At 47.6% G+C, this 11,899-nt stretch overlaps 1 protein-coding gene across 1 annotated transcript in view; it reads left to right on the forward strand.

Annotated features, from left to right (window-relative positions):
• The window catches only part of SLC7A1 (solute carrier family 7 member 1), a 66,774-nt gene extending 55,217 nt beyond the window's left edge, over window positions 1-11,557 (forward strand). The window contains exons 6-12 of the mRNA XM_065419805.1: window positions 1,557-1,779; window positions 2,612-2,751; window positions 4,762-4,864; window positions 9,098-9,309; window positions 9,601-9,767; window positions 11,054-11,162; window positions 11,429-11,557. Of these exons, the coding sequence (XP_065275877.1) occupies window positions 1,557-1,779; window positions 2,612-2,751; window positions 4,762-4,864; window positions 9,098-9,309; window positions 9,601-9,767; window positions 11,054-11,162; window positions 11,429-11,538 (1,064 nt within the window). The 3' untranslated portion in view covers window positions 11,539-11,557. The remainder of the gene's footprint in view (window positions 1-1,556; window positions 1,780-2,611; window positions 2,752-4,761; window positions 4,865-9,097; window positions 9,310-9,600; window positions 9,768-11,053; window positions 11,163-11,428) is intronic.
• Window positions 11,558-11,899: the final 342 nt, after the last annotated feature.

Here is an 11,899-nt window from a genome sequence, read left to right on the forward strand (position 1 = left end):
TGTTGGTTTGGAAAACTTCAAGAATAGGCTTCCACTGCACTGTCCTAGCTGAAACCAGGAAATGCAGCGGTGCGCTATGCTGAAGTGTGGGGCAGTGGGGAGAAATGATCTTGGGCTAAGTACAGGATTGGGAGTCAGGAGACAGGGCTCTGTCCCCAGCTCTGATATGGTCGTCTTGTATGATCTTGAGACAGTCTCTTGGCCTCATGGGTCCTGATCTACAAGGTGCTCAAGATTGCTGGCTAGTCACAGGTTTTAATGGTTTTTGTTTTTGGGGGGGTAGGGGTGGCTAGAAAAATGGCCTTTTTTCAAAATTAAAATTTTTGGCAAAACATTTGTTTTCAAAGTTTTCGGTTTCATAATATGGAAACGTAGGTTTGGGGGAGTTTTCTCATCTTTATTTCCCCCGGAGTAAAATGAATAAAAGAAACTGAGATGGGGGTGAGGGAGGAGAAAGGATGGACAAAAGAAGGATGGTGATAAATTAGAGGGGGTTCAGAGAAGAGCCATGAGAATGATTAAAGGACTAGAAAACCTGCCTTATATTATTAGATTCCAGGAGCTTAGTCTATTTAGTTTAACAAAGGGAAGGTTAAGGAGTAATTTTATCACAGTCTGTAGGTATCTACCTGGGGAACAAATGTTTAATAACGGTCTCTTCAATCTAGCAGAGAAAGGTAGAACCTGATCCAATGGCTGGAAGTTGAAGCTAGATAAATTCAGACTAGAAATAAGGCCTACATTTTTAACAGTAAGGGTAATTCATCATGGAACAACCAACCAAGGATCATGGTGGATTCTCCATCACTGGCAATTTTTTAAATCAAGCTGGGATGTTTTCCTAACAGATCTGCTCTAGGAATTATTTTGGGGAAGTCCTATGGCCTGTGCTATACAGGAGGTCAGACTAGATGATCACAGTGGGCCCTTCTGGCCTTGGACTTTATGAATCTATGAAGTGTCAAAACCAAAATGGATACATTTTCGAAGAAAATTTTGAATACATGAAAATTCAGCCCCCCTCTTTGGAATCCTGTGGAAGGAAAGTGACAGATAATTTCCACAGAGATTTTTTTGGGTCCATTTTTCCAATTAGCTCAAGTGCTTCCCAATAGGAGCAGAGCACCTTCCCTTTGACCTGCTGGGGCACCTAGGGCCAAAGTCTTCTCTGAACTCACTGAACTTACACCAGAGATTAACCTGATTCAGAGAGCCCGATGCCCCTGTGAATTAAAAATGAGAGCAACTGTATCGGGGTGAAGCACCCGGCCCTATTTTGGAACGAATGCTGGCTCTCTGAATTGTAGTGATAATGATTCTTCTCAAACATTCAACTCCAAAACTTGTCACACAAAGTGGTGGCAGTCCCCTTTAAGGCCGTGATTATGAGGGAGATTTCCAGGGACATAAATGGCAGGCCTGGCTCCTCTTGACTGTTTCTAGGAGCTGGCCACCTTACTCTCTCAGGCTCCTTTGAAAGCCCCACCTCACCTGGGAGTCTCGTTGAATTAGTCTTTTTGTTGTCTGTGGCTGCAACTTAACTGTCTTTGTTCTAGGCGAAGAAGTGAAAAACCCCCAGAAAGCGATTCCCATTGGCATCGTCGCCTCGCTCCTGATCTGCTTCGTCGCTTACTTTGGCGTGTCAGCTGCCCTCACGCTCATGATGCCCTACTACTTGCTTGATCCAAACAGTCCTTTACCCAATGCATTCCAGTACGTGGGCTGGGAGGGTGCCAACTATGCAGTGGCTGTTGGTTCACTTTGTGCCCTTTCTACTAGGTGAGATGCTATTCTCTTGTACCCTTCTCAGTGCAGATTTGTATTTCCATTGCCTCCTCTTTCTGTGTGTTACGAGCTAAGGACCTTAGTCCTATGTCCCTTACACTGGTGTAACTCCACTCCAGTGATGTTACTCTGGATCTATGCTGGGGTAAGTGCCAGAGGATTCAGGCCCTCTGGGTCAAATCCGGGCCCACTGACTTCAATAGGGCCAGGATTTCACCCTGTGTCAAAAGGTTCAAACGAATTCTTAGAATTAGGTTTCAGAGCTGGAAGCTCCCATTTGTGACTCAGGAAACCTCCATCTTAAGGACCGTCTGAAATTGTGTGTCTCTTGAATACATAAAAAAGAAGCGTTCTTTTACCAGTAGCCCTGGGGAAACAAGACACAACTGACTCAGACAGAGCAGATGTAAGTGGGAACAGCTCCATGGAACCAGTGCAGTTTTTGGGTGTTCTGCACCTCTGAAAATCAGGCCACTTCCATGCAGGAGCCGAAATCTGGATGTAGGGCACAGATCCTCCAAGGTCCTAGGCACCTAGTGCCCGTTGAAATCAATGAGAGTTAAGTGCCTAAGGGCCTTTTAAGGATCTGGGGCCTAAGTGCCTAGCTTTAGGTATCCAAATTTGCACATCTGGAGCCTCGTTCCCAGCAGTGAGTAGTATGTCTGTGTAGTGGGGGCAGCACTTGGGGAAGACCTTGGAATTGAAGCTTTGTTAACTAAAGCCATTCCGCTACTGGGCTGCGATTAACGCACTTCCATTTTTCTACCTTCGGTCCCTGTGTGGTATGAGAGCTGTACTAGTAGATAATGCCTTTTTCTCTCCTTAGCCTTCTTGGCTCCATGTTTCCGATGCCTAGAGTAATTTATGCTATGGCAGAAGACGGACTGCTGTTTAAATGTTTGGCTACGGTCAGCAAGAGAACCAAAACCCCAGCAATAGCTACGGCAACTTCAGGGGCTGTGGCAGGTAAGTGCCAAGAGTTGCATGAACGCACAGAAAGCAAAAATATGCTCCACTATGGGGAAAATACAGCAACTCAGCTCTAATCCTCCATATTGTGTTCTCTATTTCCACAACATGGCTTCCTGAGCTTAGTTCTGGGTTCCCAAAGTCTGAATAGCACAGGACTAGGGAAACACAAAATATCTTTTGTGGATATAGATCTTTCTCATGGGGTCTCTCTCAGAACCCACTACTGCCTTCCTTACTCATGCCAAGTAGCACCTTACTCCACTCACTGTGCGCTGCTATGGTTTTAAAAAAAAATTAGCTTCGTGCAGAAGGTGGGCAAGCCCAACCCAGGGTCCCTGTGGCTGTAGACTTGCCTGTGCCTACGTACCATGGTGACAGACACTGTATAAAACCTTTACATAGCAGCCGGAGCTTGGCAGATAACAGTAGGTAACTGTGTCAGGTATCTGCCCTGTGGCCTAGGCATTTGTTACAGCTGGTAAGATTGCCCCCCAACCCTCACAAATCCGGGAAGTTTAGCCTCCCGGCTATCAGAGAAAAGCAAAAACTCCCTAAATAGTTAACAACTAACTCTGTGCATATGTCTCCTCTTTACCCACAACCCCAGAGCTGGGACTGGCAATTGGTGCTAGATGCACCACATATGGATGCTGTGGACATTTCAGCTCTTGTGAAACTCTGGCCTTAGTTGTGGGGGCTGAGCATGTGTCACAGCTTTAAGGTTATTTTAATATATTTGTATTTTGTGTCTTTCATGTGTTTAGCTGGTCTCCTTTCTAAAGCCCCATATGGCTCTTTTTAAAGCCTCCTATGGGGGCATTGGTTTAACTTTCTGATCAAGGTGCATGGCCAGCAGAAATAGCCTTCGTCCAACTGGATGGGTGGCATGATGCTTTGCTCTAACGTGATCACATGACCCTAGGAACTTGGGCCCTAAGCACAGGCCTGTAGTGCCTATGTCTTAATCCTGCCCTGGTGCAGGGTTTAACAGTCCTCCCTCTCCCCCCGTCCCCCCCACTGGGACCAGAGTATCTCTCCTCAATGGGTCTCCACCAATCAACCTTCATCACACAAAATCAGTAATCCTTCCCCAGCTTGCTCACTCCTGGACCAGAAAGGAGCCTTATATTGTCCTGCCATCTTTCCCATCAGGCCTTGCTGTAGCCTGAAGTCACCTGATCTGGGAGGAAAAGCAGCACAAGCAGGAGCTGGGGCCTGAGCTCTTCTTTAAGGCCCAACTTACCCTGTGACACCTCCCAAAAATGTGTTTGCAACGCATGGCCAAGGCTTGCTCACCTTTCTGATGTGATTAGTCCCAGTGACTCCAGTCATGTCTTTGCCACACGTTTTTACCAGCATGACTTGAAAACCTCAGTGGGGTTTTGTAAACTTGAGTAAACATTACAGGCAGAGAAGAGTCACAGACAGAAAGAGACTGGAATGTGTCTTTCCTGTGTTACGCACCCCACCTCCTCTTGAGCTGTATACAGCCTTTACCTAGCAGCCTGAGATGGGCAGATACCAGTAGGTAACTGTGTCAGGAATCTGCCCTGTGGCCTTAGGCATTTGTTAACAAGTTCCTGAGCTTTGACTAATTCCTCCTGGAATGTCCTTTGGGTCTATTCTGTTCCCTGCCTGATTAGAAGAGGGCCAACCTGCCACGGTCTGGTTCTTATTGCCAGAGTATAGGGTGGGAGGGAAGTGCTGTAGAGACCAAACAAAGCTCTTAGAGTCATTCTAGGCTGCGTTAGTGTGGGCACCAGAGAGGATTACAGGGTCTGTCTGTGTCCATCAGCAGCAATAAAGAGTTTGGTATGTATTCATTACACCTGAGTCACATCTCTTCTCTCACAAGAGACACTGCAAAGCCCAATGTGTCCTTGGGGTTTCTCTCAGTACAGATCTGAAGACAGAGCAATGGTCTTGCTTCAACTATATTGAATTTGACTCCCATAACATGACTCTTCTGCAAGCTTATCAGTTTCTGTTTTCCACACTCCCCAGCTGCCATGGCCTTTCTTTTTGACCTGAAAGATCTTGTGGATCTTATGTCCATCGGGACCCTGCTGGCTTATTCCTTGGTGGCAGCCTGCGTATTGGTACTGAGGTATGGATTAATGTGATAAACTGTTTGCCAGAGCCTGGGAATGAGCGACAGGGGATGGATCACTTGATGATTACCTGTTCTGTTCATTCCCTCTGGGGCACCTGCCATTGGCCACTGTCGGAAGACAGGATACTGGGCTAGATGGACCTTTGGTCTGACCCAGTACGGCCATTGTTATGTTCTGATGATATCCTGGAACCGTGCATGAAGAATCATCTCTTGGGAACATAAAATATCCTCAAACGTAGCACACATGCCAACACATGACAGGGGCATAGCCATGGGTGGGCTGCGGCCCACCCACTTAGCATCCAGTCCCACCCAAAGCTGAGCAGGAGTGTAGTGCTGTGGGAGGGCCCCTGTATTTATTTACTTTGCAATCTGCCTCCTCTGGGCAGCACTGATCAGGGGCTCATACCCCTGTCCCCACCGGGCAGTTATTATTTGCACAACACAGAATCAGTCTGACACCTTGGACTGGACCTTCCATAATGGTTTTCTGTTTTGTCCAGGGTGGGCTTGCAAAATTCGCTGTCTAGATCTTCCTTTCTTATTAGCATCCACTACAAAATAAAATGCGCTGGCAACCCTGAATTGATACAACTCTCTTCAAAAGGGGTGCGATACAAAGTCCTAAAGGTACCCACGCTCCTCTTTCGCTCTCCCCGCAAAGCACTAAATAGGCACGTCATTGGTGCAATTACAACCCAAATCCCTCCCACCCCCTTTGCAAAGTGCCTCCCCTCCCCAACTGCTCTGGGTGGCCAGGCGCACGGCTTGGATTTTGCATTCTCACTTTTTTATTATTATTATTTCTTTGCAAAGGGAATTGGACCTAATTCTCCTTGCAAAGAATAAAGAGCAAAGGGGCTTTTCGTGCCCAATGCCTTAAGCTGCTCTCTCCTCGCGCTTTCTCCTCCCCAGGTGTGGCACGTGGGTTTGGTTTGGTTTGGTTTGGTTCGTTAATAATATCCAAGGGATCCCAAGGCAGCCAGTGGCATTCAGCTGCCTGAAAGCACAGGGTGACTGTGGAGGCTTAAGCCAGCCTTGGGGGACAAGCGGGCAGGTGCTCAGTAAAGTACAATGTGCAAGATTATCTGCCTCTTTTTTTCCATGCCCGCCTCCCCCCCATCCATTTTTGCAACACCCACCACTGTCACCAAGGAGGAGATAAGATGAGGATGCTGCAGGTCGAGGGCTGTCATTTCATCATAAGGCTTTTTTTTATGGAGCTTTTTCCTTTTGGTCTCAGTTTAAATAAATGTCAGCTGTTTTTCCTGCATGGATGAAAGGGGTCACTGAACGTCTATTCCAGACTTCAAGTCATTGTAAATGTCTGATGCACCCGGGCTCCGCTGTCACAGCTCCCCCCACATGAACCACCAAGGAATCAACTCCAGTGGTAAAGCAGTCTCAAGCCACATTGCCTTGTGCAAGGACTCACTGCATGCCCAGGAACCCTGCTATTGGTTAGGTTGGGATCTGGGGGGAAAAGCCAGTGCGGGGATGCCTGTCAGTGGAGTCTTGCTAAGAGAGGAGAGGGGCCGTGTGGTCTAATGATTAGAGCAAGAACTGATCATAGGGCTCCTGGGTTCTATTTCTGACTCTGCCACAGACTGGCTGGGTGACCTTGGGTAAGTCACTAACGCCCTGATCCTGCAAACACTTATGCTGTGCTGAACTTTACTACTGTAAGTAAATAGTAAAGCTAAGAACAGTAATAGTGATAAAATTAAGCATGTGCATAAGTGTTTGCAGGATTGGGGCCTTAGTGCCTTTTTTTTTTTTTTTTAAGAAGTGCTGAACACCCACACTTCCCATTGCCCGAAGCTCATGGTCAGCACGTCTGAAATCTGAGTCTCTAGCTGCTTCATGCCTCAGTTTACTCAGCTCGCCAGGGGGATTATAATATTTTCCTGCTCCACCGAGCAATTATAAATTCCACGCCCCCCATGTTTGTAACAAGCTCGGAGTTGAAAGGTGCCAGGTGACTGTAAAGTATTTATCATTTATTCAAAGCCTAGTTGAGGCCATTATGATGCTCCCATTAGTCACAACAGTTGAAAGATAGACACTCCTCCAGAGCTGAGGCACAGTTGCAAACCCTGGGCTCTCCCTGTGTTCTCTTTGCCTGTGCCCTCTTGCTGGATTTCCCCTGCCCAGGCATCCCTGTGTTTTCATTTTATTTCCCAATCTCCTCTCCTGTGTAGCAACTGCAAAATAGCAGCTCCCTTCCTGTCCTTCGGATGGGCACGTGACTCCCTTGTCTGCTGCTACAAGCTGCTGTGCATTTCATCTGGCATGCAGCACTGCACTCACAAGGCCTCAGCCTTATCCCGGTAGAGCTAGTGTTGTAAGCCACAGCCGCTTGCAGGCCTGAAGAATGGAAGCCTGAGTTCAGCGGAGCTTCAGTTTCCCACTTTGCTGCCTGATGTTGCAGCATTTGAGTTGCTGCATAAGTTGTGAGAGGTTCTCACGACTGGTGCAATCTTGCTGAGCTTGCACTCACTCACTCACTCACTCATGCCCATCACCCCAGTCGGGGTATGGGCCACCAACCACAGATCTCCAGAGTCCTCTATCCTGGGCCATTTGCTCTAGCTGGTTCCAGGTATAGCCCATTTTTATGCTATCAGCCTGAAGGTCGCGTCGCCAGGTGTTTCTTGGACGGCCTCTTTTCCGCTTGCCTTGGGGGTTCCACCGCAATGCCTGTCTAGTGATGTTGGTTGGCTGCTTGCGTAGTGTTTGTCCTATCCAACCCCACCTTCTCCTTCTAATTTCTTCCTCTGCTGGAAGTTGACGGGTCCTCTCCAAGAGGTAGATGTTGCTGATTGTGTCTGGCCAGCGGATCTGGAGAATCCTTCTAAGGCAACTATTTATGAAGGTCTGGATCTTCCTGGTGGTTGTTTTAGTTGTCCTCCAGGTTTCAGCTCCATACAATAAGACTGATTTCACGTTGGAATTGAACAGTCTAATCTTTGTTGCCAAAGACAGCTCTCTGGAGCTTGCACATCTGCAAAATTCCACACGCATCTTCATTGAAAATACATCTGCCAAAAGAGATTTAAAAGGGGCCCTTTGAAATGGCTGTTCCTTTACTTGAAGCTTGTGGTATAAACCTACGGAGATTCACCAGTAAGGCTCTTCGTTAAAAGAGAGTTACGGGTGAAAGCGTGCGTTAGAGGAGTTTTTCTTTCTATTGTGATAGCACCTGACCAGGCATCAAGGCCCCATTGTACTAGATACTGGCCCCATGCAATAAAAAACAGTCCCTGCTGCAGACAGCTTACAATCTTAGCATATGACATGAGACAATAGGCAGATACAGCAAATAGATGGGGTGACAAGGCAACAGTGAGATGATCACGTTTTGTATAATAAATAGCAGCTACAGCATGCCAGCTGCCTAGTCCAGCTATCCCGCCTCCAGACCTAAATAGCTGTTCCTTCAAAATTAACTCCCCAAACATTAGAAAGTCTGGAAATGACTGATTAAAAGATCCAGCCAGTTCCCTACTGCCATATCCATTACTCACTGTCACAACCCACTGCTTAGGTGCTGTGTTTTGGTGCTGCTCTGCTGGGGTGATGGCCCTGGGGGGGTCTGTTAGAAGCTGGTGTGACAGAGCTGCCCTGAGGCTGTTCTAAATTGCTCAAGGGGGAGAACCGGTCTCCAGCTGCCCAAGGGATTTGGGGGCATTCAAAGGTGACATAAAAGCCACCTTTATCTCCCATCCCTGGTTCCTCTGCTGAGCATGGCTCAGCCATACCCAAGAATTGGGGCCTATGTGACCCAACGTGCAGTTCTTCATCTAGATCTGAGCAGCCTCTGCTCAGCAGAAGGATGGAGCATTGCATTCTGGGACTATAACACAAGAGTGTGGGAAAGGACCTATTAGGACATCTAGTCCATGCTCCTCCCAAATCCAGGGTTGCTGCCTACAGTATGTTTTCCATACTCGAGCCACCATTTGTGTGCTCCAGCCTCCAGTTACCTAATCCCTGTGCAGTGTCTTCCATCTGTGCATACCAGATGGCTCTCTTCGGCTCCAGACAAGTAGCCAACGTGGCTCCCATTTCAGTAAATTTTGGCCACAGCATGTCTTCTGAAGCCTTGCAGGTGTCCATAACCACATGGAGAGCTCCGACCAAGCTTTCTACTAATTCTGGATGACCGTTTACTGTACCCTCTACCAACGCAGTGCTCTTTTGCTGTTGTTTTCCTTCTCCAAGGTACCAGCCAGAGCAACCTAACCTGGCCTACCAGATGGCTAGAACAACGGAGGAGCCGGACCCCAACGAGTCTGTGAGCACCAGTGAATCGCAGGCTCCGTTTCTGCCTGAAGAGGAGGAGAATGATTCCCGAAAAGCCGTTCTGTTTCCCCAAAACTCAGATCCCTCCAAACACTCTGGTTTGGTGGTTAACATCTCATCTTGTATCATAGGTGAGTGCCGTGAGCTGGCATCTCTCTTGCAGTGAGCCAGCTGCCAGTCTAGGGAAGCTCCTTCAAACTCTTCTTGGCATCTTAATCGATAATGTATACGTTTGATTAACTGTTCTAGAGCCCAAGCGCTTGCCTGGGGCAACACAACAGACATAGAAAACCATGGATTAAATGATTGGTTTAAAAATAAATCCCTCAAACAGTGAAGCTGAACATGCAGAAGCTGAATCAGAAATTACAAATGTTTTTCTCAGTCACAATTCAATAAACATTGGCCTGTCTTGTTCTCAGGTTTACTTATCGTCAGCTGCTGTAGCTTTACTGTCCTTGGCAAAGAGCTGCTGATAAAAGGGACTGCGTGGGCTATCGCCGTGATTGCCGTGCTTGTTCTCTTTTGCCTCGTTGTCGGTTTAATTATTTGGAGACAACCTGAAAGCAAAACCAAGCTCTCGTTTAAGGTAAGCGGCCTGTGAGGAAGGAATGGCAAAGAGCTATTTGGGAGCTGGCTGTGTATGTGTGTGAGAGGAAAAAGAGAGAGAGAATTTTGGTGCATATTAAAGAGAGGGGCTGATCTTCTTGGCTAGAAGTGGGTCCAGTTCAGGCTGGAACACTGGCTAAGCCATCCCACACCACTCTGCCAGTGCACCTCCAACCTGACTGTGAGCACTCCTGTTGTTACAGCACTAGCCCTCGAATACGTAGAGAGATGTCCTCTGGGAGCTAGGCAGAGATCGCCAAACTCACTTTCCTCTTGTGATCCAACATTAAACCCAGATTCCCAAAAGCGAAAGATTAGTATGTTAACAACTCACTGCACCTCTACCGAGCCCCTGGAGACAGACTTCATTCTGTCATATGCTGAGCCAAGCAAATCACAGATCAAAACCCTGAAGGGCTTATGTTCTGTGGGCACAAACTGGTTCAGTACAGAACAAATAATCTGTGCAGTACAGAAAGGAAGCAGCAAGTGGTCACTGAAGCTGGAATGTGCCATGGAATGGCCAGGTTTTTGGTGTAGAGAATGAAGGAGCTTTGCATATTTTAACTGTGAGGCTGTCCTGTGGACAGGGAGGCGTGAAGTTAGGAGAGAGTGAGAAGAGTGACACTTGGGGCAGAACAGAGGAAGCAGGAGGGGGAAGTGGAAGAGAGGAGGGCTGAAATGTAAGTGGGAGCGCAGAGCCCAGGAGGTGAAGAGGAGAGGCTGGAATAGAGGAAGCTTTTGCAGAGAGTCAAGAAATAGGATGATGTGGCCAGAGCAGCAGTGAAGGGAGATGGTTTTGGCATCAGCTTTTTGGATGGACTGGGATAAGGAGAGCGGGTAGAGAGGGAGGCCACAGAGGAGGGGGATGAATTGTAGGAGAAGCAGGAGCAGGATTAGGTGGGGTCCTGGGTGTGAGGTGAAAAAGAGAGCGAGGAATCAAAGCTGACTCCCAGGTAGGGAAGGATGACGACGATGCTGCTAACAGTATCAGAGCGGGATAGTGGAAAGGGCTTTGGAAGGAAGATGATTAGTTGGTGGTGGCAACTAGAGGGAAAATCCAAGCCAAAGGGCTTTCTGTGCACACGGGGCTGGTGCTCATGGTGGTCCTCACCTTGGGAGAATGGAGAGCTGCGTTTTGACAGACTCATCACTTCTCCAGGAGCCTCTGGCAGATGAGGCTTGGCAGCTTCCTGCTTACAAGGGACATTCATGTCTGTGTGTTATCATGACCTGCGGACGTCACTGGTCTCTCTTTCTTTTCAGGTACCTCTTTTGCCTTTACTTCCTATTCTGAGTATTTTTGTGAATGTTTATCTCATGATGCAGCTGGATAAAGGGACCTGGATACGGTTTGCTGTCTGGATGTTCTTGGGTGAGTTTAAAAATGTGTCTTTTTAGCCATTTGAGGTTGAGAACCCAAACTTATTTTAAATGTGTACGGCCAAATTCTGCCCTCCCGGTGTCCTTAGTTAGCCTCATTGACTTTAGTTGCAATGCTGGATATTGCTAGACTATCAAGCGTTAGCAAGATTAGTATTAGCTGCCAATACGTTTTATTGAGACTAAGCGGCCCCTGAGTATGAAAAGTAGCTTCCGGTTGGTTATACTGCTGACGTTTCCCCTCCTTCGCTCCCACAGGTTTTATCATTTACTTTGCATATGGAATGGGGCACAGCGTGGAAGCTACGGATTCAGCACCACCAGATTCAGAAAGAAACATGGACCCCAACTTGGACAGCTGTAAATGATAGCGTGTTCGGCTGAAGAGCAGCCCAGCAGTCACTTCAGACGAGGAAGCTTCATCTCGGGGACCCTGAACTACTTCCTCTGTTAATCCGTGCAGCAGAGGGTGGGATTCCCAGCCGTGCTTGCTGCAACTTGAAGCTCGATTTACCTTGGTGATGCAGTTAAAAGGGATCACAAGGAAAACGTCATGCCTCTGGCATACTCCCAACACTGTTCCCTGGGCTGCAGGCGCTCTCTCTCTCTCTCTTTTTTTTTTTTTAATGTATAGAAAGAAAACCGCTCCTCCGGTGCCAGTTAACCTTCAATGCTGCTATGAGACTAGGCCTCCTGAAAGTCCTTCTCTCAGTAGTCCTGTGAATTAAC

Source organism: Emys orbicularis, chromosome 1, assembly GCF_028017835.1.
Source record: "Emys orbicularis isolate rEmyOrb1 chromosome 1, rEmyOrb1.hap1, whole genome shotgun sequence".
Lineage (NCBI taxonomy): Eukaryota > Metazoa > Chordata > Testudines > Emydidae > Emys > Emys orbicularis.